This window comes from Lutra lutra, chromosome 10 (assembly GCF_902655055.1).
Source record: "Lutra lutra chromosome 10, mLutLut1.2, whole genome shotgun sequence".
Lineage (NCBI taxonomy): Eukaryota > Metazoa > Chordata > Mammalia > Carnivora > Mustelidae > Lutra > Lutra lutra.
In genome coordinates this window covers 72725911-72752173 of record NC_062287.1, presented here as the reverse complement: position 1 = coordinate 72752173, position 26263 = coordinate 72725911, and the positions used below count along the sequence as shown (strand labels likewise).

At 39.1% G+C, this 26263-nt stretch overlaps 1 protein-coding gene across 2 annotated transcripts; it reads left to right on the top strand.

Annotated features, from left to right (window-relative positions):
• The first annotated feature begins 54 nt into the window (after nucleotides 1-54).
• Nucleotides 55-25291, top strand: SAAL1 (serum amyloid A like 1). 2 transcript variants are annotated; one of them, XM_047692849.1, is made up of 12 exons: nucleotides 55-221; nucleotides 1770-1883; nucleotides 9427-9510; nucleotides 11836-11915; nucleotides 13535-13594; nucleotides 13726-13841; nucleotides 14187-14367; nucleotides 16545-16627; nucleotides 16716-16904; nucleotides 21691-21884; nucleotides 24290-24382; nucleotides 25063-25291. In XM_047692849.1, the coding sequence occupies exons 1-12, from the start codon at nucleotides 90-92 to the stop codon at nucleotides 25153-25155; spliced, it is 1419 nt and encodes a 472-aa protein (XP_047548805.1). In that variant the 5' UTR covers nucleotides 55-89; the 3' UTR covers nucleotides 25156-25291. The 2 variants fall into 2 exon arrangements, with proteins under 2 accessions (XP_047548805.1, XP_047548806.1); XM_047692850.1 differs by lacking the exon at nucleotides 9427-9510.
• The last annotated feature ends 972 nt before the right edge of the window (nucleotides 25292-26263 follow it).

Genomic DNA, 26263 nt, shown 5'->3' with positions numbered 1-26263 from the left:
GGGCGCGCTGGCCCCTCTGCCGCCAGAACGCTTATCGCCTCCTCCGGCGGCTTCCGGCGCGTTTTCTTTGAGCGGGTGGAGGCAAAATTATGGATCGCAATCCTTCGCCGCCTCTACCGAGTCCGGACCAGGACGAGGAGGAGGGGGCCGGGGGAGACTGCATAGGAAGCACCGTCTACAGCAAACACTGGCTCTTCGGCGTCCTCAGCAGGCTCATCCAGGTGGGGAATGTCGCGCCCCGCGTGGGCTCCCCCACATTGCCCCAGCCCCCTGGTCCCGCCTCTGGGAGCCCCTTACAGCACCCCTCCGCGACGACTCTTCTCAAGGCGTCGCACTTAGCGTCCTGGCCGCCTCCACGGACTCCCTAAACTGCGGGGAGCCACTTCCCGGTACCCCTCAACACAAAGGGAGGGGAGGTAGAGTGGCAGGGATGAGGGAATGCTTACAGTTAAAATATTTTACTTTTGCATATTCTCCGAAAATGTCTGACCGTGACATTGTTCGGCTTTTTGCTCCCCATTCCCACTGTCGTTTCCGAAGCTCAGGGCCTAATATATTTCGTGGACTTTTGTTGTAGTAAAGTAAATGGTGATTTGGAGCCCTGCAGCTCTGATAACCGAAAGCGTGGCTTCATCACCTGCTTTGGGCAAGTCACCTAACCTCACAGAGTCTCTATTTCTTTCTCAGTTTCAAAAAACTGCGACGAAAATACCTCTATTATTGTATATAGGTTTATTGTGTAGGTTAGATAAGATTACAAGGGGCATAGAGTGCTTACCATGGTGTTTGGCTTATAGAAGCTCTCAATAAATGTGAACTTTCTTCTCCCTCCTTTCACGGACTGCCTGACTTTAGATCTGTTCTCTCCAGTGCATCTACCGGAATAATCGTCCTTAAAAAACAAACCAACCAAAAAAAAGCAAACTGTCTGTGGGAACTTATTTTGGTCCTCTTTGCCTGCAGGAGAAAAATGCTTATTTCTTAGCTTGGAATCCAGGGCTCCCTACAACCTCCCCAGCCTCATCTGCTCAGGACACACGCAGCAACTACACACCATTCCCCAGTCATTACTAGGCAGTTTGTTAACTCTGAACTCTTGCACTTTCTTAGGTATATTCTTCTCCCCTTCTTCACATGACAAACTCCTATTCTCCCTCAAAGATTTAGCTTGAAGATTCCCTCCTAGGAGAAGTTTGCCCACCTTCTCCAGGCATAGGTCATTGACCCATGGCTTTTGCTTTCAGGACTCTGTCCACAATTTATTTGAATCACTTAGTCTTTTCTTTTGTGATAATTAGCTTACATATCTTTTCCTCTCTAGATCCTAAACTGCTTGCAAGCAAGGGGTTAAATTTATTTGCCTCTGTATTTCAACCTCAGTGCCTAATAACAGTGTTTACTCCATGAATGTGAGTGAATAGATCTACCCAGGGTAGTAATTTTTTTAAACAAGGTTTCTGCAAGAGAGGATACTTTGAGGTCAGTGTCTTTGTGACTTGTGAATGATTTGGAATAATATTACGTGATGAGTACTGTGGACTGCTTTTTTTTTTTTTTAAAGATTTTATTTATTTATTTGACAGAGAGAGATCACAAGTAGGCAGAGAGGCAGGCAGAGAGAGAGGAAGGGAAGCAGGCTCCCGATGTGGGACTCTATCCCAGGACCCTGAGATCATGACCTGAGCCGAAGGCAGCGGCTTAACCCACTGAGCCACCCAGGCGCCCCTGTGGACTGCTTTTATCATCACTTTTCTTCCTTTCTGTTGAAGATCGTTAACCCTGAAAACACCAAATCCAGCTCAGATGATGAGGAACAGCAGATGGAGCTCGATGAAGAAATGGAGAATGAAATTTGCAGAGTATGGGATATGTCAATGGATGAGGTATGGGGTTGGAAACGAAACTGAGAAGACTTTTGGGTAAGGAGGTAGTGAATGGATTTTTTTTCTTTTTTTCCTTCAGTTTCAGTCCTTAAGTCTCTGGGAAAATACTTTAGTGTTTGTAATCACTCAAAGGGGTATAGGGAGTGAGCTTAAATGCTAAACTTTTGTTTCTGAAGCTAGAGGATCTGAGCTGTCATTAGATTTGGTCTAAATATATAGTTCTCATGAATGCAAGAATGCTCGTAGCCCGGGAAAGTTCTGATGCCTAAACAGAATGCTGACCTTGTGTTTGAGAGCAGGGTAGAAGTTAGGAGACCACTGATGACCCCGATTAAATTAGAAGGAGACAAGAAGGACCCATGTGTCTATAATTACAAAATAGTATTTTAGCATTTGTATTGTATTCTGTAGCTCAACATCATTTTCGTGTGTATATTATTCTATTTGCTTTTCACAATAACCTTGTGATATAGGTAGGACCTTTATTTTACAGATAAGAAAAGACATGAAAAGAGATTGACATACGTAATCTCTCACTTAATTACTTGGACTGTTGGCAGTAGTTTCCTGATTAAAATCCTTATTTTAGTCTTTCACTTCCCTTGTGTGCTCCACATTGCCACGAAATTTCTTTTTCCTAATACACAGAATAAATTGTGTCCTTTTCTTCTGTCTTACAAATTGTCCATGGCTATTCATTGGCTTCGGCTGTTTTTTTTGAGATGGCTTTATTGAGGTAGAATTGGCACCAAAAAAGCTGTATTCTTGAGATGTAATTGATGTGCAGAAACGACGCCTATTTAAAGTGCACAATTTGAAAAACTTTATGTGTGTATATGCACATGAAGCCATCACTGTAATCAAGAAAGAGAACATCTCTCTCAAAAGTTTCCTTATGCCCCTTCATAATGCCTTCCTCTTGCCCCTCCCGGCCTCCACCTTGCTAGGCAGCCACTGGGTTGTCCTTCTTCCACTTCGGAGTAGTTTGCACTGTCTAGTTTTGTATAAATGAGATCATATTCTTTTTTTGGAGAGGTCTGCCTCTTTGACTCAGCATCATTGTTTTTTTTTTTTTTTTTTTTTTTTTTTAAGATTTATTTATTTATTTATTTGACAGAGAGAGAGCACAAGCAGGCAGAGAGGCAGGCAGAGAGAGAGGAGGAAGCAGGCTCCCTGCTGAGCAGAGAGCCTGATGCGGGGCTCGATCCCAGGACCCTGAGATCATGACCTGAGCCGAAGGCAGCGGCTTAACCCACTGAGCCACCCAGGAGCCCCTCAGCATCATTGTTTTAAGATTCATGCCAGTTGTGTCTGTCAGTAGTTTATTTTTTTTTATTGCTGAGTGATACTTCATTACATGTGTATGTCATAATTCATTTATTCCTCTGTTGGTGGATATTTGAGTTGTTCATGGTTTATTAAAGTTAACACTGAATTTTTGTGTGTAATTATATACAGACTTACATGTTTCTTTTTCTCCAGTAAATACCTAGAGTATTATGGGTCATATGGTGGGTGTATGTTTAACTTTTTAAGAAGTAATCTAAATTGTGTTTCTTGTAGGTTGTGTAAAAAATTGTTTATTTTCCAAAGTGATTTTTACTTTTTACATTACCGTCAGCATTGTATGAGATAGAGGTCTAGTTTCTCCTCATCCTTGTCAACACTTGGTATGGTCAGACCTTTCATTTTAGTTATACTAATAAGGTGTAGTGATTCTCATTGAAATTGTAATTCGAATTTCCCTAATTACTAACATTGTTGACCATATTTTTATGTGTTTATTTGCAATCTATATATCTTTTGTGTGTGTGTGTGCCTGTTCAGATTTTTGTCCACTTTTTAATTGTGTGTGTGTGTGTGTTTTTTTTTCTGTAAGTTTTATAATTTTAAGTTTTACTGGTAGGTCTATGACCCATTTTGAGTTAATATTTGTGTGTGATACAAGGTATGAATTGAAGTTCACTTCTTCTGCATATGGATGCCCAGTTCTTCAACCTCATTTTTTAAAAAGACCGCCCTTTCTTCACTGAATTGCCTTTGTACCTTTGTCAGAAATCACTTATCTGTACATGTGAGCCTATTTCTGGATTCTGTTTTGTTCCGTTAACCTATTTGTGCATCTTTATGATTGTATTAATAACCGTACATTTATAAGAAATCTTGAAATTGGGCTGTGTTAATCTTCCAACTTTGTTATTTCTCAGAGTTGTTTTGGTTGTCCTGGATTCTTTGTATTTCCGTATTAATTTTAAAATCGAGTTGACACTTTCTTCAAAATGCCTACTAGGATTTTAACTGAGATTGAGTCGAATTTGTAGATCATTTGGGGAAAGAATTGATAAAATTGAACAAGATATATCTTTCCATTTATTAAGGTCCTCTCTAATTTGTTTCAGCAAAGTTTTGTAGTTTTTAGTATATAGGTATTTCACATTTTTGTCAGATTTATTCCTAAGTATTTCATATTTTTCCATGGTATTAGAAATGGCTTTTTAAAAAAGATTTATTTATTTATTTGAGAGAGACAGAGAGAGAGCGGGAAGGGAGAAGGGAGAGGGTCAGAGTGAGAAGCAGATACCCCGCTGAGCCGGGAGCCTGATGTGGGACTTGATCCAGGGACTCCAGGATCATGACTTGAGCTGAAGGCAGTTGCTTAACCAACTATGCCACTCAGGTGCCCATAAACAGCATTTTTAAAAACTTCAATATCTGTTCATTGCTAGTATGTAGAAATACAGTTGATTTTTGTATATTTTATATCCTGTAGCTGTATTTGATTTATGAAGAAAAAGTTTTACTACTTTTTCAATTGAATTGCTTTTATTTCTTTTTCTTGCACATTTGCTCTCTCCAGTATAATGTTGTTTAGAAAAGCAGTAAGGGGGGCATCCTCTTGTTCTTAATTGAGGGCAGAACATCTGGTCTTCCACCGTTAATATGATGTAATTGCAGATTGAGAAAGTCCCCTCTGTCTCTAGTATGCCTAGAGTCTATCAGGAACGGACTTTGTATTTTGTCATGCTTTTGCTAAGTCATTTGAGATGATCATGTGGTTTTCTTTTTATTTTGTTAATATGATCAACTAAGTTGATTGATTTTCAAGGTGCTAAAATCTTGTTTAGAAATTTTATCTAATTTCAAGAGAGATAATTCATTTTCTTGTCATTGTCTGGTTTGATACCAGGGTAATGCTGTCCTCATTGATTGGGAAATTGTCCCTCTTCGTTTTTCAGGAAGAGTTTGTGCAGAATTAATAGTATTTCTTCCTTAACTATTTGGTGGAATTCACCAGTGAGGCCATCTGAACTTGGAGTTTTCTTTTTGGGAAGATTTTTTTGTTTTTTACTTGTTTACTTTTAGTTTTATATATATATATATATATATATATATTTTTTTTTTTTTTTAAGATTTTATTTATTTATTTGACAGACAGAGATCACAAGCAGGCAGAGAGGCAGGCAGAGAGAGAGAGGGAAGCAGGCTCCCCGCCGAGCAGAGAGCCCAATGCGGGGCTCGATCTCAGGACCCCGGGATCATGACCTGAGCCGAAGGCAGAGGCTTTAACCCACTGAGCCACCCAGGCGCCCCTAGTTTTATATATTTATTAGTTTTAAGAAATAATAGTTTTGTTGAGGTATAACTTCCTACCATAAAATTCACCCTTTAATGGTTTTTAGTATATTGTGCAAAAGATAATAAATTCAATTCCTTTGATAGGTATAAGGTATTAAAGGATGAATTCCTTTAATAGGTATAAGGCCATTCAGGTTACTTTGGTAGTTTATGTTCTTCAGGGAATTTACCTATTTTGTCTAAGTTGTTAAATTTATTGGCATAAAGTTCTTCATAATATTATATTATTGTCCTTTCATATCTGTAGAGTCTATAGTAATAGCACCTCTCTCCTTCCTGATATTAGTAATTTGTGTCTTCTTTTTTCCTCATCATTCTGGCTAGAAGTTTAGTTTATTGATCTTCATAAAGAACCAGCCTTTGTTTTATTGATTTTCTCTGTGGCTTTACTGTTTTCTATTTCATTGATTTTCGTTTTGATCTCATTATTTTCCTCCTATTCACTCTGGTTTAATTTGCTGTTTTTTTAGTATAGGCATATAACACTATAAATTTTCCTCTATTGCTTTAGCAGTATATTTTGGGTTTCCTTTGATATGTTGGGTTTCCTCTCATTTAGTTTAGTTCTAATTTTCCTTTCATTCTTCTTTAGCTGTTGAGTTATTTAGCAGTGCATTGTTTAGATGTCATGTATTTGGGAGTTTTTCAGTTACCTTTCTGTTACTGGAGTCTGTGAACACTCTGAATCCTTTAAAAAAATATATTTAAACTTGTTTTGTAGCCCAGAATGTGATTTATCTTGAAATTTTCCATGTTAACTGAAAGAGAATGTGTATTTTGCTATTGCTGGGTGGAATGTCCTATATATATACATATATAAATGTCAGATCAAGTTGGTTGATCTTTTTTTCAAAATTTTTTTTAGTTGGTTGATCTTTCAAATTTTCTTCTACTTGTTTTACAATTATTGAAAAGCTGTGATTTTAAAAAAAATTGGTTTTAAAGAACCAGAACTCATTTTTATTTTTTTATTTTTAAATATTTTATTTATTTGACAGACAGAGGTCACAAGTAGAGAGAGAGGCAGGCAGAGAGAGAGAGAGGGAAGCAGGCTCCCCGCTGAGCAGAGAGCCCGATGTGGGACTCGATCCCAGGACCCCGAGATCACGACCTGAGCCGAAGGCAGCGGCTTAACCCACTGAGCCACCCAGGCGCCCCCCAGAACTCATTTTTAAAATGAAATATTAATGTGAAATCCTCAAATATGAAATAGGTAAAACAGAGCTGCTGTTTGAATAAGATTATTGGTGGAAGGTAGGGTCATGTTTTTGGCCTTCTTTTCACCTTCTTAGGGTAGGTCTTGAAGCACCTCTAGAGAACTGAGCTATCCACTGAACACTGTCATAAAGTCCTTCCAGTATCACAGCCTTATTTTCTCCCACTAGTGTTTGAGCAGGACCAGAGACTTCAGGTGCTTTCTGTATTTTCATGTGTTCATGCTCTTGTTCATGTCCCTGTCTGCCTGGAATGGCCTCCAGCCAGCAAAATCTTTCTCCCCTTTTATGGCCCAGCCTAAATGTCCTCTTCGGTGTGATGCCTCCCCAGACACTCCAGGCAGAATTCGTATCTTCTGTGCTCTCATGAAACCTGTTCACTCTGTTGCATAACACTTATTCAGCCTTTGTGTCCTCTGATAGATTTAAGTTCCTTTTCTTCAAAGCTTAATGTCACCTCTTCTGAGGTACCTTCTTTGACATATCTGAAGTAGCCTCCCCACATCTTGGCTTCTAGCACATATTATCTTGTCTCTCTTCTTTGTAGCACTCAGATCAGTTCTTTATGGGTTTATTGTTTGTTCATCCGTCTAGAATAAACATTCCATGAGACTGGGACCTTGTCTAGCTTGTTCACTGATGTGACTCCCAGAGCCTCAAACAGTGCCTGTCACTTGGGTTTTGCAGTAAATAGTTGGTGAAGAGTGAATGAACGAATGAATGCCTGAGTGACAACTAATACGGAGAGGCAGCATGGTGTGCTGATGAAGAGCCTGGCCAAGAGTCAGAATTATCTGGTTTTGTGTTCCTGGCTTTGTTCTGATTGTGTAATCTTGGGCAGGTTGCTTAGCCTTTTAAGACTTCTGTTTATTAGTGGAATGGGGCTAATTATAATAACTACTTTATAGGGATGTTTTGAGAATTGAATAAGATAGTATCCAAACCACTTCCCTGTTATTTACCACTTCCTCAGTAAATGTTAATTGCCATTATTTCTGTTATTGGTGTTGGTATTGTTAGACTATGTAATCCTGTGCTGCCTTAGGAATTACTGTCATTTATTTTATTTTATTTTTTTTAAGATTTTATTTATTTATCTGACAGAGAGAAATCACAAGTAGGCAGAGAGGCAGGCAGAGAGAGAGGAGGAAGCAGGCTCCCCGCTGAGCAGAGAGCCCGACGCGGGGCTCGATCCCAGCACCCTGAGATCATGACCTGAGCCGAAGGCAGTGGCTTAACCCACTGAGCCACCCAGGCGCCCCAATTACTGTCATTTAAATAAATCAGTCTCTGCATGCCCTAAGAGTTGCCCAGATGATGTCACTTTCAGTTTGGAGTGTATGTTTGAAAATACTCTTTTCTCTGATTGTGCTCTCTTAATAATTACAGGATGTCTCTTCTAGTCAGCAGTCATGCAGGTTACCTTGGTTTCAGCTACTATGAAGGATTACTGTCTCTCTCCTTGGGGTGCCTCCAGGGCCCTTTGAAGAGCATTTTAACTTAAGCCAAGTAGCTTCTGGTTTTAAGTTAAGCTATCGCAAATATACACTTCAAGTTTGGTGAAAATCTGAGGCAGTAGACCGTCAAAAACTTCATTTTATTTAAATACGGTACAACAGAGATCTCCACAGCGAAGTGATTTGGTCTTGGAGTTGTGCGAGATTGGGTCACATGACCACTCCAGGTTCATCCACCTGTATGGTGTGACCCCGGGCCCTGTGGCCTGGGCAAACTCTAGGAAGGAGATATGAAGCTGTCACAGTTAACACTGTGATCAGAATTTTCTGTTGAGAATTTTGAAAGCACAAGTTCTGGTTTGGGGCATGACCCAGTAGGGGTCTTAACTTGTTCCTGCATTGTGTTTTAAGGTCTTAGAAGACAGGAATTATGAGTTCGATATTTTTCCCCACCCCAGTGTCTGGCAGGCTACCAGGCAACTAGCAGTTGTGTATGAATGAGTTAACATTCCTGGTGGCTAGAAAGATCATTAAGGTAAAAGCATTCAAGGCAGAAAAAAGAAGATATTCCTGAAATATCACAGTTAGTTTACATTTGTTTATGGATTTGTTCCTTTGTCTGGGGACCAGATAGCCCAAAGACTCTCTGACATTATTTTTGTGTAATAATACAATTCCGAACATCTGGCTTTTTTTTTCTTGAGCCTGAAAGGAGATATATATAGAAAAAAAATTTTTTTTAAGATTTTATTTATTTATTTGACAGAGATCACAAGTAGGCAGAGAGGCAGGCGGGGTGGGGGGTGAAGCAGGCTCCCCGCTGAGCAGAGAGTCCGATGTGGGGCTCGATCCCAGAACCCTGAGATCATGACCTGAGCTGAAGGCAGAGGCTTTAACCCACTGAGCCACCCAGGCGCCCCTAGAATAATTTTTTTTAATGGTTGTCTGAACTGGTTTTTTTTTTTTTTTTTTAAGTTTTTTTTTTTTTTTTTTTTTTTTTTTTTTTTTTTTTTTTTTGACAGAGAGAGAGAGAGAGAGATCACAAGTTGGCAGAGAGGAGGAAGCAGGCTCCCTGCTGAGCAGAGAGCCCGATGCGGGCCTCAATCCCAGGACCCTGAGATCATGACCTGAGCCGAAGGCAGAGGCTTTAACCCACTGAGCACCCAGGCTCCCTGAACTGGGGGGTTTAAAAAGGACTATTCTGCATCCAAAATAATACTCATTTTTTATTTTCAGGACGTGGCTCTATTTCTCCAAGAATTTAATGCTCCTGACATATTTATGGGAGTATTGGCCAAATCCAAATGTCCTCGATTAAGAGTAAGTATGTACACTTTTAAAGCTTCCTCTTTGAAGCTGTAACAGCAGATAGTACTTGATAGTCTTTCATTTTTCTCACTTTCATTTTCTTGCTGGCCACAAATCAGTCTGCAGATTTTTTTTTTTTTTTTTTAAAGATTTTATTTATTTATTTGACAGACAGAGATCACAAGTAGGCAGAGAGGCAGACAGATAGAGAGAGAGGAGGAAGCAGGCTCCCTGCAGAGCACAGAGCCTGATGTGGGGCTCGATCCCAGGACACTGGGACCATGACCTGAGCCGAAGGCAGAGGCTTTAACCCACTGAGCCACCCAGGTGCCCCAGTCTGCAGATTTTTATTGAACATTGCCTGGCACTTGATAATGTGCTGTTTAAAATTATTAGAGTGGGTTGGACCAGGGAGATCAATACTTTCGTTTAACCGCTGTGGAAACAGGCGTAACCAAAGTTATGTTCCTAGTGTGTGGCAGAACAGGGAACGTTGCCCGGACTTCCTGTTTCTGTTGATTGCTCTTTTTTATTCATAAAATCCTCCATTGCTTAAAAACCTTCATTCTTGGGGCACCTGGGTGGCTCAGTGGGTTAAAGCCTCTGCCTTTGGCTCAGGTCATGATCTCAGGGTCCTGGGATCGAGCCCCGCATCGGGCTCTCTGCACGGCAGGGAGCCTGCTTCCTTCTCTCTCTCTGCCTGCCTCTCTGCCTACTTGTAATCTCTGCCTGTCAAATAAATAAATAAAATCTTTAAAAAAACAAACAAACAAACAAACCTTCATTCTCGGGGCGCCTCGACTGTTTAGGGGCACCTGGGTGGCTCAGTGGTTGAGCCTCTGCCTTCGGCTCAGGTCATGATCTCAGGGTCCTGGGATCGAGTCCCGCATCGGGCTTTCCCAGCCGCGGGGAGCCTGCTTCCTCCTCTCTCTCTCTCTCTGCTTGCCTCTCTGCCTGCTTGTGATCTCTCTCGGTCAAATAAATAAAATCTTAAAAAAAAAAAAAAAAAAATGACTGTTTACTGTTGGTAAACAGTAGCCTCCCAGGCCCTACCCTGGATATTCTGATATAGTAGCTCTGAGATGGCACTCAGAAATGTGTATTTTTTTTTTTTAAAGATTTTATTTATTTGACAGAGACCACAAGTAGGTAGATAGGCAGGCAGAGAGAGAGAGAGAGAGGAAAGCAGGCTCCCCGCCGAGCAGGGAGCCCGATGCAGGGCTCGATCCCAGTACCCTGAGATCATGACCTGAGCCTAAGGCAGAGGCTTAACCCACTGAGCCACCCAGGCGCCCCAGAAATGTGTATTTTTAACATGTACCCTGTCCAAATGAGTCTTACGTTCCAGCAAGTTTGGAAACTAACTGCCTACCTGAGCTCACTGTGTCCTTTCCTACACTTTCTTTTCCCATTTTCCTGTCAGTGGGACCAGTAACTCTGACTAGAAAGATGAAGAAACTTGAAACCTAGGAGTGAGAACTCCTGTTGCCTGCCATCACATTCTTTTGCTTTCACCTCGAGTCTTCCTCAGCTTCCTCCCTTCCCTTGCCTGCTGTCAGCACCCTCATCTCCGTGTACCTTGACTCCTGAGATGCCTTGCGGCATAGTGTTCGATGCTGGGCTCTGGAGCTCTGCTCTTGCCTTGTTGGAATTCCTGGAAGGTTGTTTAACTGCTCTGTGCTTTAGTTCCCCCTCATCTGAAAAATGGGGATGATAACAGTACCTGCCTCATAAATTATTACATGAATAATAATATATGGAAAGTGCTTGGAGTAGTCCCTGGGCCTACTACGTGCTAAGTAAACATCAGCTGTTACTACTGAGGTTATTAACTTCCTTTAACATTTCCACTATAATGCACAATGCATTTTGCTGCTGACAAAATCTTCCTAAAATAATATTGCAGTGTAAAGATCTTTATAGATGCACATAGCCTCCTAGAGTAAATGTAATCTTTTCAACATGGCATTCAGGGCCCTTAGTCCTGATCCTTTTTACCTGCTGTGTTTATCTTGTGCTATTCTCCCAATTTTGTGCAATAGCCAGGCTGCTCTCTTCAGGGTTCAGTGCATTAGCCGTGTGCATTATTCCCTTCCTGCCTTTGCTGATATTTTTCCACTTACCCAGATGTCTTTCTTCTTTGCATGTCTGAATCCTACTAACCATTTAACCATTTAAGACTGAGTTCATCCATAAGATTTCTTCTTCCATACTTTCTTCTCTTCTCTTCTTCCCCCATACTGACCCAGTGAAAGTTTTTTTCAAGTTGTTATTTTTGTATTTGTCTTTTATCTTTAAGACACTGTGACCTATGACCTGTGACATTTGATTTCGCAGGAAATCTGTGTGGGAATATTAGGTAATATGGCCTGTTTCCAGGAGATATGTATGTCCATCAGCAGTGATAAAAATCTTGGGTAAGTTTTACCACATAAGAATTATGTTTTTACAAAATAAATTAATATTTCATATCCCTAAGGAAATCCTAATACATAGGAGATACACGAACATTTTACAAAATGCAGTACTCCCTTTCTCCTGATGAATAGTCTCCAGGAACTTCATTGCTTATTAATGGTAGCTAGGGGCTTTCATGGTTTTATGGGTGTGATTGAGGATTAAGGCCTGTTTCTTTATTGGTAGCAAAAGGACAATCAGTAGGTGGTAAGCCCGACAAGATGAGACCCAGAGGGGCAAAGCTTGGCGATGGGGCCCCTGACGAGAGTCCGAAATAATTAAGGTCAGGGAACCCAAGGGCCCAGAGAACTAGAGCCTGGAAAAACTAGACTTAGTGACCAGGGTTACCCTGAGAATTCTTGACTTAACATCAGGGGATAGGGCATATCGATAGACTAGGAGATAGAAGGTTGCCTCCGTGATTCAGAGGCTTTCATCTTTTCACTTGGAACATTTTAGGCAGAGGGTTTTTTAGTGGTGGAAACCCAAGTAGTTACTTTAAGAGATCTGAGAACACCTTGGAATTAATATGCTAAATTTTGTAAAGGTATTCATTTTCTCTAGGTAGAGAGAATTCATGGCTGTTAATCAGAATTTCAAAGAAATTTATGCCCACAATAGATGAAGAAAAGTGTTCTGGGTGGTTATTATCAGCTAGGGTTGTGGGGGTTTATTGTAGCATTTAAGTCCCTGGGTCTTTAAAGTAGAGGTAATTATCTCTTCTGTGTGTGGAGTGACTTTAAGATCCTAGTTTAAGGTCTTTATTCCTCAGTAATTCCCAGAGTAAATGATCCAGGATTATATTTGGGCTCTAGTGGTCCCTATCAAAAATCTAATGAGTCATGTTAAGATAAATATGGAACAGTTTACATCGGTGATGGGATATAAATTTGTTTAGCCACTTTAGAGAAGTTGGGCATTGTTTTGTTAAACTGGAAGACAGGCAATGCAGATGCTGTGATCAAACTGTCCCGCTCATACGTATATGGTAAGATAAACCATGCATATGTCTATCAGCCAAAATGTATTAGAGGAGCATTGCTTGTTATGGCTCCAGTTAGCATCAACCCACAGATCCATCAGCAGTAGGCTGGAAAAATAAATTGTCTTATATTCATATGGTGGAATATCTGTAGCAATGAATCAAAGAATGATCACTTTGGGAAAACAAGGGTAGATCTTAAAGACATGGTGTTGAGCAAAAGAACTAAGACTACAAAGAGCACATACAGTGTAATTTTTTCACATAAAATTCAAAGCCAAAATATATGGAATAATAAAACTATGGAGTAAAGCAAAGAAACAATTGCAGGAAAATTCCAGGTAGTAGTCATTTCTAGGTGGGAAAAAGAATTGTGATTTGGAAGGGACACACAAAGGCTATGGAGATACAGTACTGTTCGGTTTTTTGTAAATATGTGTTTGCTTGATAATTAGTCATTAAGTATAAATTTATATCTATAGGCTTTCTTATATATATACTTTAATTCAAAATGAAAATGTTGAAAAAATTAAATTACCTAGATAGTTGAAACGAGAGAAGAGATACATATTGCGTTAACTTCTTTTGTTTTTATAGACAGGTGTTACTGCACTGTTTGTATGATTCAGACCCTCCTACTCTTCTGGAAACAAGTCGGTATGCTTCCTTTCTATGGATTCTGTATAGTCACTCATACAGGAATCTAGGACAATAGAGTTAATTCTTCATTCTGGAATTTCCTTTACTGTTTTTCAAACATAGATACTAAGCTCATGTTTATCTTGTAGATTGTTGCTTACTTGTCTTTCCCAGACAGAAGTGGCCAGTGTCTGGGTTGAAAGAATCCGGGAATATCCAGCTGTTTATGATAGCATTTGTTTCATTATGTCAAGTTCAACAAATGGTAAGTCACCATGTAATCTAGGAACAATTTTTGGTTATATTTAATTGTTAGGAAACCATGTAACTGTTTCTGGAGGTTGCATAAAAGAAGTGTTAAGTCTAAGGTGAGAAAGTATTTCGATTCAAGACATAAAATTGCTTCTTAAGCTGCCAGGATACTGACAAGTCCTCATTTAAAAATGAAGAAAGACAAGCAAATTTAAACAAAGGAGGTGAATAAATTGCCCTCTGAATAAGTAATGCTTTGGCAAGATTTGGTTTCTTGGAATAGCTTTAGGAATTTTGACTAAACTTACTGCTTTTAAAATTTTGTTTCTCATTTCAATATCAATTTTATTGTCTGCAGTTGACTTGCTGGTCAAAGTTGGGGAGGTTGTAGACAAGCTTTTTGATTTGGATGAGAAGCTAATGTTAGAATGGATTAGAAATGGGGCTGTTCAGCCTCTGGACCCACCCCAAGAAGATTCTGAAGAGCAGCCAGTGTTTAAGATTGTGCCATGTGTACTTGAAGCTGCGAAACAAGTACGGTAAGTGGGCGCTTTTGTGCAAAATGGCCGGGGAAAATCCAATTGCTAGAAATACCCTTAGATGTAAGTTTTAGTTTCTTTTCAGCAGGATGAATAACATCCCGTTAGTCTTTGTCAGGTTGGATTTACTACTAACATTTGTGATGACAGTGTGTCTGCTGTTTTAAAAAAATCCTAATGGTTATAAAGTACCTGTTCTAACACTACTTGGCTATAGGCTATTTTCCAGCATTAATTATAGTTACAGTCTTAAAATTTTTTGCAATTTTGTGTAATTTAAGTCAAAGAGAAAAGATTTTCTTACGTTTTGTTTTCCATCAGACATTAAGCTTTTTCAGTTATTGTCAGACATCATTTGTTTTCTTGTTTTATGTATGTAGTCAGTCTTGGATAAGTGACTGAGTTTTGGGCTCTGATGTCTTGCCAAGAGTGATTACTAGGTATTATATGTAGATCATTGAAACTTTCTTGCTAGTCACTAGAAAATTACCTTGTGAATTGAACTGCTTAATGGTCAGTTGTTTATTTTTTTGTGCTTAATAATGCATAGGAAAGTCTGTGAATTTTATGTCCTTTATCCAAGTCAGGATTAAACTTACCATCTTTCCTCCAAACCTTTTTCACTGTTCTCATTCTCAGTGAATGATGCAATCATTATCCCATTCAGATGATGTGGAAGTCATTACTGACTTTTCCTCCCTATCCTATTCTTTTTCCTGGCCAGTCAACCTCCCAAAACTTGTTCCTGACTTTTATAGGATCCTCTCCATGCCATCACCCCGCCACTGTCTCTCACCTAGACACCTGCGGCATTTTCTCACCTGAATTCCCTACATTAAGGCTGCTCCTTCCAAGCCCGGACTGTAGAGCCATCTTTCCAAAGCACATGGTCATCATTTCACTTTTCATGCTTCAGACATGGCCTCCTTAGGATGAGGTCCAGATTTTTTTTTTTTAAAGCATGGCTCACAAGGATTTAGTGTTCTCCATCCTTATTGTGTTATGTGTTTTAATCATGTGAAATTTCTTTCATCAATGAAATGGAGCTCTTTCACCTCCAGGCCTTTGCATATCATGGCTCGTTTACCTCAGACACTTATACTGCAGCTCTGTGCCTAAACGTCATTTGTCTTAGGATACCCTTCCTGACTCTCCAAACTTAATTAAGTCTGCTTGCTGTGTGGTCCTCTAGCACCTTGGACTTCTCTTAGTATTATATTCATATCACTTTATCATGATTGCCCATTAATTCTCTTTATTTTTTTTAATTATTTTTGAAAGAAGCTCTCTCTCTCTTTTTCTTTTTTTTTTTTAAAGATTGTATTTATTTATTTGACACAGAGAGATCACAAGTAGGCAGAGAGGCAGGCAGAGAGAGAGAGGGGAGGAAGTGGGCTCCCTGCCGAGCAGAGAGCCCGATGCGGAACTCGATCCCAGGACCCTGAGAGTATGACCTGAACCGAAGGCAGAGGCTTAACCCACTGAGCCACCCAGGCGCCCCTCTCTTCTTTACTTTAGATTATACACTTTATGAAGATAGAAACAGTGTTTTACATATCTGTTTTCCCAGCTGCTAACATAGTGCCTGAAAATAGTAGTTTATGAAGTATTTGCTGAACCATCTTTTTTATTGTTCACTGTTTTTTACTTAACATTTTGAGGAACTAAGATTGTGAATTTCTAGGAATCCAAGCTGTTAATCACAAAAATTATGCTTAACATCGTTTTAGTATTCTCAGCGAGGGAGCTAGGGGAGTTGTGGAGTTTTGAGAATGTCATTACTGTCGGTGCTTGCAGCAGTGGACTTTTCATTCATCATATAAGTGTTTTAGTTGTTTTTCATCCTGATTATTCCAGTATGCCAGAATGAGGAAGTATCACCTAGAAGGTTTCTGCATAGTTGCTTTTGTGGGATGGGGCCAAAAAAACTTTACTTCTCATTCTTGTGTGTTGATTATATTCCAAAATATTTCCTTGTATTTTGACTGTTCCCCACTCCCCGCCTCCCCACCCTGCCATGGAAATGTAAGCTGAGGTGAGCACTGAAACTTTGTCCTGTTCCCTGATTTATCCTCAGCACCTGGGGCAGTGACTAGTACAAAGTGGTATTTGTTGAATCAGTGAATGATGCAGTCCCATAGAGTTGTTGATTCAGTGCTTTTGCTTTTTGTATGTAGTTCTGAAAATCCAGAAGGGCTCGATGTTTACATGCATATCTTACAGCTGCTTACCACAGTGGACGATGGAATTCAAGCAATTGGTAAGGTGTTTTATGGGGAACCACTGGAGTTACTCTTTGAATTGTTTGCTCTTGTTAGATTACTATTTGCTTTATCGTTTTTATTAAGTACAGTGTCCTGATACTGGAAAAGACACTTGGAATTTACTTTTTGACCTGGTCTGCCATGAATTTTGCCAGTCTGACGATCCACCCATCATACTTCAAGAACAGAAAACAGTGCTAGCTTCTGTTTATTCAGTGTTGTCTGCTATCTACGCATCACGGGCTGAACAAGAGTATCTAAAGATAGAAGAAGGCAAGTACCATTTTAGTTCACTAAAGTAAATTCTGTTCTTATTCTGTCAGATTTTAAAGCCCAGGCTTATGATTATTGTTCATGTGGTTGGTTGGTTTCTTTCTTAGTGCTTTTATTCCCCTGATTACAAAAATATTACGTGCTTAATACAAAAAAATTGCAAAGTTTATAAAAGGACCCATAGCACTTGTAATCCCACTATCCGGAGATCGTTACTGTGTACTCATATGCATATATATCTTTAAGTCCTGCTTTTTAGGCAACTTTTCTCATTTAGAAGTATAACATGAATATTTTCCTATTAAACAATGCCTTTCACAGAATGATTTTTTTTTAAATGACTACAATTAAATATAGAATCTATCTAGAATTTATTCTGTGTGTTTCACAGATTGATTTTTTTTAAATGACTACAATTAAATATAGAATCCATCTAGAATTTATTCAGGTGTGACATGTGGTTTCAACCTTTTTTCCAGATGGCTACTCAGTTGTCTTATTAGCATCAGTTAGTGAATAAACCAGTTTATCTATACTGATTTGAAGTTTATTATGTTCTGAGTTTCCTATGTCCTGAGTTTCCCTGTATATTTTATTGCCTTCTGTTGCTCTACTCATGTATCATAGGCATAGTTTTTAAATGTTTTAATGTTGAGTAATGGTAGTCCCCTTTCATCCTAATTTTTCAGAATGTTTTTGACCATTATTTTTATTTTAACACTGAATTTGATTAACGGGTTATGAAAACAAAAATCTTCCTGATATTTCTATTATGATCATGTTAAATTTATAGTGCCTAAGAACATGTTTTTCCATTTGTTCAAGTCTTATTTTATGTTCTTAGTAACATTTTATAATTTTCTTCATAAAGACCTTGCATATCTCTATTAGGCCTATTCCTACTTATTATATCTTTTGGGTTGCTATTGTCTGTGACATCTTTTTTTCCATTAATTATTGTTGTTGGAATATATGAAGGTTATTGATTTCTGTATATTAATTTTGCATCCCCCATAGTAACCTTACTGAGTTCTCTTAATATTTTTAATAGTTGTTTCTGTGATAATTGTGGATTTTCTCTGATACTGCTTTGGATTTAAGTTAGACATCTTTTTGTCTTTTATCTTAAGTTAGATATCATTTTTCTGCCTCTGATTTTTTTCTCTTACTTAGTGGGTAGCCTTGTGCCTCTGGTAGTAGAAAACATCCTTACCTTTTTCCTGACTTTACTGGAAATGATTCTAGTGTTTCACCACTAGTCATGATACTACTATTTACATTTTACCATTTAAGGAGAAATTAATCTATTCCTATTTTATTAAGTTTTTAATAAAAAATGAATGTTAAGGAGCACCATTATGTATATTTACATTTAAATAAACCAATATATGGTTTGTCTATGTAGATCTAACATTCAGGAAGGTGAATATTTTTGGTCTAACGGTTACCTTTATAATTATGACTGCTCCAAAAATAGAATTATAACTACTCTCCAGTCTTTAAAAAATCATTAAAATCTAATAACAGAAAATGTATCTCACTGTTAACAATTCCTTATCAGGGGGCGCCTGGGTGGCTCAGTGGGTTAAGCCGCTGCCTTCGGCTCGGGTCATGATCTCAGGGTCCTGGGATTGAGTCCCGCATCGGGCTCTCTGCTCAGCGGGAGGCCTGCTTCCCTCTCTCTCTCTCTCTCTCTCTGCCTGCCTCTCCGTCTACTTGTGATCTCTCTGTCAAATAAATAAATAAAAAATCTTAAAAAAAAAAAAAAAAGTAAAAAAAAAAAAAAAAAACAAAAAAAACAATTCCTTATCAGTTTTTTCTGGTACTTTCAAATAACAAATCCAAGTCTCAGGGATGGCATTACTGAATTATATTTTAAAATATCTTTTTAAGTTTTTTCTTCGAGAGCAGTAATTTTTTGTAGGATCTCTTTTCTAGTCTTTCATAATTTTAATTTTCTTCACCAAAAAAAAACAAACATAGCCCGCTTTATTCTCATTCCCTTTGTTTTGCCCCTCTGTCTTTCTGACCTCCTTGTGCCTTTCTGTGTTTTGAGCAGTGTCTTCCCTCCTTTGTGCTCCCCTGCCAGCTTTGTCTTCATTTCAGCGGTGGCTTGAATTTTTCTATTAACGTCTTCCTTGAGTTCTGCCAGCTGAGGTTTCCTCTCCTTTTGTTCATTTCTTAGTCTGAGCTCTTCTATGTCTGCTTGGTGCTTGATTACATGTTGTTTTAAAACTTACGGCCAAATATTATCTTAATATGTGTAAGCTCCCATGACAGCTTCTTTTGGTATTCTTCACCTTTTTTTTTTTCTTGTTCCTTTTCTTTTGTCTTTTAAGTGTCTTTGCGTTGCTCCTATATTGGTTTCCTTTCGCTGACTCATCTTTGAATGACTTGTTTTTCCTGGACTAGCCATTTGCAGGGAGTTCACACAGGAGAGCAGCTGAAGCTGTCGTCTAGGCTAATAGGAGTTGGGTCTGTGGGTTTTCCTGCTCTTTTTTACCAGGTGACAGATGGCTACGGTTAAGTCTTAACTTTCCCCTTGCCATTTACCTCCTGTAAATATGGCTTGTCTCTGGGATTACTCATTTACCCCCTCTTCCTCTGTTTCTTAGAACCCCCAGGGGTAGAACCCCCAGGGGAGCTCTGGCTGCTATCTTGCACATTCCATTCCTGATCTTGCAAACAGGGGATTCTGGATTTGCACCTCAGAGTATGTGCTTTACCTTAAAAAATGGACTTTTTTGGCCGTTTCTCAGACGTGCAGCCTTGGGCAACCTTTCGTCACTTCCTCCTGCACCTTCTGCTTGATTGACACTACTTTGACATGATTTCCCCTTACCTTGTCTTTGAGGTTTCTGCTGTCTCCTAATTTGATCTAAGCTGGCATTTGTTTTTTGTCGCTTATATTCTCTTTTTCCCCACCCCGGTGGTGGATGCTCTTTCTTATCTCCTTGTATATATATGTTTTCTGTTGAAAATCACGAGTTTTTATTTGCAATATTAGGAACATATCTTTCTTGATGTTATGGGACTAGGTGTATTTTATCTCCCCCACCCCTCAACTGCCTGAAACTTTATGTATGATTTTTATGATTGGGGAGAGAGTGAAAAGATGCTCTTTGAACTCGAAGCCACTAAATAGCTGTCACCTGTCATCCTGCCCTAAGCCTTGGATAAGGGTTTTGCAGAGTTCGGGCTGGGGGTGAGAAGAATGGTGTAGTGTAAATTGATGTGACCTACAAGGACATCAGGGAGTAAAGAACTGAGAGTTAGAGTCAAGAGTTAGTGACAACACAAGGAAGAGAGTGGGAATAAATCCTAGGGGACTGTAGTAAAGCAGCCCCACAGGCTGGGTGCTTTGAAGAGGTGACATTGAGTTGAGAAATAAGGGGCAAGATTTCCCTAGTTTTTTTAGTTCTTTAATTAAAGAAAAAATGGCACTTTCATGTACTATAAATGACGTAAATCTGGAAGTGAAGTTAGATTGTTTAAAATCAATATACTGAGTTCAGTGCTACAGAAAATTTTGTTTCCTGGATTAGTAATTGTGATGCACAAATGGTTGGGTTAGAATCAGTGGTTGGATCAAAGTGAGATACCCTTCAACATGTTCATGCTATAACATATATTTTGAGGTTGAGCTTTAGTTTTATTTTTTATGTTCAGTTTTTATTAGAGGCTAATTAAAATGATTATTCAGTCTTTTAAGAAATCATACTGTTTTTGAAATTTAACTTTAACTTAAAGAAATACACAACTTTAAAGCTTTAAGATGTTGATGATAAAAAGTTTAAAATTCAAATCCTTTCTCACTGTGGCTTCCAAGGCACTGCATGATAGGACTCTTGCTCAGCTGTCTAAACTTGTCTCGTGCCCTCCTTCCCCCTTGCTTCCCTTGGCTTGAGCCACAGTGGCCTTTTTTGTTCCTCAGGCCATTTCCTCTTTGGGATTTTTGCATTTAACTTCTCTCTGCCTAAAACGTTTTCCTGGGCTCTTGGCATTAATGCCTCTCCTGTAGTTCGCACCTCAGAGAGCTTCCCCTACTGGCGGCTTTATTATATTCCCCTTTAATTTCCTTCATAGGTAGAACTCAGTCAAAGCTGAGATGATCTGTTCTATTCATTAGTTTATTTGAGAGTATGAAAATGGGAGCCTCTTGAAGGCTGAGGCCTCAGGTCTTGTTTGCCATCATCTCTGGTACCTAAAGTAAACTGTCTAGCCACCAATAAGTTGTTCAGTACTTTTGAATGAATCAATCAGTCAACAAAAGGAGGAAAGACCAAATTTAACTGGTTAATTACGTGCTTCTTTTTTTTTTCCTGTTTAAATTTTTAATTTTTTTTTTTTAATATTTTATTTATTTATTTGACAGACACAGATCACAACTAGGCAGAGGGGCAGGCAGAGAGAGAGGAAGGGAAGCAGGCTCTCCGCTGAGCAGATAGCCTGATGCGGGGCTTGATCCCAGGACCCTGGGATCATGACCTGAGCCGAAGGCAGAGGCTTTAACCCACTGAGCCACCCAGGCGCCCCAAATTTTTAATTTTTTTATTAACGTATAATGTATTATTAGCCCCAGGGGTACAGGTTTGTGAATCACCAGGTTTACACACTTGACGGCACTCACCATAGCACATACCCTCCCCAATATCCATAATCCCACCATCCTCTACCTACCACCTCCCCCCCTCCCCCCGGCAGCCCTCAGTTTGTTTTGTGAGATTAAGAGTCTCTTATGGTTTGTCTCCCTAATTCTGTGCTTCTTGATCTGTGTGTACACTAGATCTTCCTCTCATCGACAGCCTGATTCGTGTCTTACAAAACATGGAACATTGTCAGAAGAAACCAGAGAACTCAGTAGATTCTAACACTGAAGAAACACAAAAGTCTGATTTAACCCAAGATGATTTCCACTTGAAAATCTTAAAGGATATTTCATGTGAATTTCTTTCTAATATTTTTCAGATTTTAACAAAGGTAAGAAAGAAGTATTGATGGTTTCTTCAGCAAAAGAAAGTATGGATTGCTTAATGCTCCAAACTTTACTATCACTGTATAATTTTTTTTTAAAGATTTTATTTATTTATTTGACAGAAATCACAAGTAGGCAGAGAGGCAGGCAGAGAGAGAGGAGGAAGCAGGCTCCCTGCTGAGCAGAAAGCCCAATGTGGGGCTCGAACCCAGGACCTGGGATCATGACCTGAGCCGAAGGCAGCGGCTTAACCCACTGAGCCACCCAGGTGCCCCAATTTTTTTAACATAAAAGTAGTATAATGGGGCAGCTGGGTGGCTCATTCGGTTAAATGTCTGCCTTCAGCTCAGGTCATGATCTCCAGGTCCTGGGATGGAGCCCTGCATCAGGATCCCTGCTCAGCAAGAGTCTGCTTCCCCTCTCCTTTGCAGCTCCCCCTGCTTATGCTTTCTTGCTCAAATATTACATAAATTTGGGGAAATAGAGAAAGAAAAAAGTTATCACTCTATAATCTTAATGTGGCAACTGATATGGTTTGGTATGTTTGTATATGTGTTTTTCACATACTTAAAATCCAGTATATAGAATTTTATAGTCTGCTCTTTTCACTAAACATTATGTTATAAGCCCTTTTCCAGACTCTAAATTTACTGAAAGACCTTTCATTGAAAGTCAGTTTGTTTAATACCCAATTTGCCAAAAAAAAAAATTGGTTTTCATAACTTACTGCAGACTTGTTTTAAGGGCTGTTCTTCCTGAGTTTTCTCAGGATTGTTAGCATATTCTTCCTTTGAGCGTGCTTTCTATCCATATATTTTAGAAAAAAATTTCAGTATGACTTCAAAGAATATATGCACATTCATTGCATTTTTTAAGAAGAATATTTCCTGAAAGAAGTTTCTGTTATTCTGGTAATTTGGTTTTTTGGTCAACTATTCTGCTTTTTCTAGAGAGAGGTTATTACTTGAGCGTATATTTTTGGAAGTTAGATTCCTGGGCTTGGCATTGTACAAGTGAAGATGGCTGAGGCTTAGTAGGTGCATATTGCCCAAATGTATTTATGTGAAAATGTTGGCTTTACAAGATTCTTACTATCAGGTATTACAATTTTTATATCACGTAAAGTTCAGTAGGTGAGAAATTGTGCCTTATTTTTTTTTTTAAAGATTTTATTTATTTATTTGACAGACAGAGATCACAAGTAGACAGAGAGACAGGCAGAGAGAGAGAGGGAAGCAGGCTCCCTGCTGAGCAGAGAGCCCGATGTGGGACTCGATCCCAGGACCCTGAGATCATGACCTGAGCCGAAGGCAGTGGCTTAACCCACTGAGCCACCCAGGCGCCCTTGTGCCTTATTTTGATTTGTATTTTTTATTAGTGAGGTTGAACATCTTTCCATATATTTTTTTTTTCTTTTAGATTTTATTTATTTATTTGAGAGAGAGAGAGCTTGAGCCGGGGTGGGTGGAAAGGCAGAGTGAGAGGGAGAAGCAGATTCCCCGCTGAGCAGGAAGCCCAACATAGGGCTCAATCCTAGGATCCTGGGATCATGACCTAGCCTGAAAGCAGTCACTTAATCCACTGAGCCATCTGGGAATCACCCCCATATAGTTGTATATTATCTGTGTTTCCTAGTTTATAAATTTATCTATTTTGATTATTTACATGAACTCTTCGGGCAATAATATCTTTTGCATATTCATTGCAAGTATTTTTCACATTTTTTGCAGTGACCTTTGTTCATGCTTTTTGGTTTTGGAGGGATGTTTATTTTTAAGTGACAGGAATATAGAAAGAAGGTGGACTGAGAATAAACCAGGGATATGTTGTGAAATTCTTATGTGCCATACTAATGGAATATGGATTTAATCCTGAGGACTGAGGAGCTACTGAAGGTTTTTGTTTTAAGGATCAAGTGAGATGATCTGTTTAGCAAGATTACTCCAAAAGCAAGAGAGAGGATTAAAGTTGAGGCTGGAGGCCTGCAGACCAACCAGCAGGCTCTCATGAGTGGTAATCTTCAAGAGTGATCTGAAAAATAATAAGACCCCAAACAGCAGAAGGGTTGGTGGAAAGAAGAGGTGGGATGAGAGCGATTTAATAGAGTAGAATTAAACTCTTAGGAGGAGGGGTCAGCAGCAGCAGATGAGGAGGAAAAATCTTGGCTGTATCTTAGGTTATTGCTTTGTGTAGCCAGGTGGGTGGGTGGGTGGCAGTGGCTTTTCCTAAAATAAGGACTACAGTGGAACAGTGTTTGGGTTACATAATGAGGAATGATGTTGGGCTCAGCTTGAGACATTTGAAATGCCCGTAGGATCAGTGGGGAGTTACATATACTGATTTGTATTTATTATTCAGATAAAGCTTCAGAAATTTTCCTTTTTTAACATTAAATCTTTGCTTGTTTTAGGAGACGGTGGCTCAGGGACTAAAGGAGGGCCAGTTAAGCAAAGAAAAGTGTTCCTGTGCATTTCAAAACCTTCTTCCTTTTTATAGTCCAGTGGTGAGTATGAGTAAATGTATGTGTGGCTGAGTTTTAGAGGATTATTGTATTGTTTTTATGTAAGTGCTTGCTCTCTGAGGCCATTGTCAAGAAAGATCGTGCATACAATTCACATGACTTAGTGCCTTCCTCAGATAGATGAGCGGGGTAATTCATGGGACTAGCCTGAGTAGTGATTCTAATTTTAAGAGAAAGGAGTCAACACTGAATTTATTGGACCTCTTACTGTTATAAAGTAAATCGCATATACATTAAGCAAAGATAAGATTCTTGGGTAAGAATGAACAGTAGGTTTTTGTGGTTCAGCAAATTCCATTACATTTGCTACCATTAGAGACAGTTTTAAAATAGGAACTTTTTTAGGAAAATGAAGTATGGAATGTGGGAGTGAGAAGCCATGTCAGCAAGGAGTAGGGTAATAAAACTCAGTAATGGACGCTAAAGGGGAAGCAGTGGGAGTATAAATCGTAGTTCAAGATTAAATGGTAAGGGCTAGTCACTTTGATGTTTCAGGGGACTACCTGGGAATCAGTATTATTGTCATCTGGGGATCTGTCAACATTTCTTTTCCTCTGGATTCTTTAGAGACCGTAGGTAGAACATTTTTATAGTCAACAGCTGGTATTTTAAAACCACATTTTCTTCTATGTGTTTTATTTGGCTCTTTGTTTGACTCACAGATAGAAGACTTTCTCAAAATTCTACATGAAGTTGATAAAACTCTTGCTGATGACCTGGAGAAAAGCTTCCCAAGTTTGAAGGCTCAGACTTAAACTGAATTGGAGTTTCCTCTGCCCAATAAATGAACTTTACTTTTGGCACTGACAGTTGAAATTGACATGTAGGAGATGTTAGGTAAAGCCTATTGGACCCTCATTATCTGGTATTACACCCATACCCTTCTCTCTGCCCCAGTCTTCTCTCACTTCATTCGGCATTAGAATCTGGAGTTTCCTCTGCTGTCAAATACACCACCCCACATGCATTTTTTGGTGGGGCGGGGGGCCGGTGGTATGGTTTTGTGTTAGTTGTCTTCTTTAGGTAAAGAAAACAAAAATTCAAGCTTATCATTGAGGTTCTTTTTAGGTTGAGGACTTGTTAAGGATTTTCTTCATACCTCTTAATTTGATTTTGATGTGAGAATTTTCTATTTGTCTCCCCTGCAAGTACATTCAGCTGCGCTAATAGAAAACCCTACTCTAAGAGCTTAATATGATAGCTTTTATGTATCTGATGCAATAAGAAATCCAGTGGTGGGCAGTCTAAACCAAATTTGTTGACTCAAACCAAATTTGTTGACTCAGGGATCCTGATTGCTTTTATCTCCCCATGTAGTCTGCGTGTAGACCTTTGTGTTCATATTTATTGTCTTGTGGTTAAGGGGACTTTAACATCTCTGGATCTTCCATCCACATTCAGGCAGAAAAAAGGAGAAAGAGGTAAAGGGGCTTTGTCCTTCGAAGTCCTTACCTTCATATTTGTAAAGGACATTCCTCCCTGCCCAGAACCGTGTTGATGGCCATCCCTAACTGAAGCTATTTGAAATAAAGTCTTTTTTTTTTTTTCCCTAGGGTCTTTAAGAGAGAAAGGCAGGAAGAGTTCTGAAAGGCTTTTTGATAGTCAGTCTGTGATGTTTGCTACAGTATACAAGCACGTCTTAGTCTTTTGCGATTCTTAATTGTGTTGGTTGTGTGCTAGATTGTCATTAACAGCTAACTCAGAAGCAGTTTTTAGCATACGGTTCATTTTTTTTTTTAACGTTATAACTATGAAGATAGAAATGTAACATTTTGATGAAAGTGTATTAGCAAAAATCTCTATTTTCAGCATAATTCCAGTGGTTGGATTTCAGAAAATGATTTGCTTGAGTGAGTTCGGAGT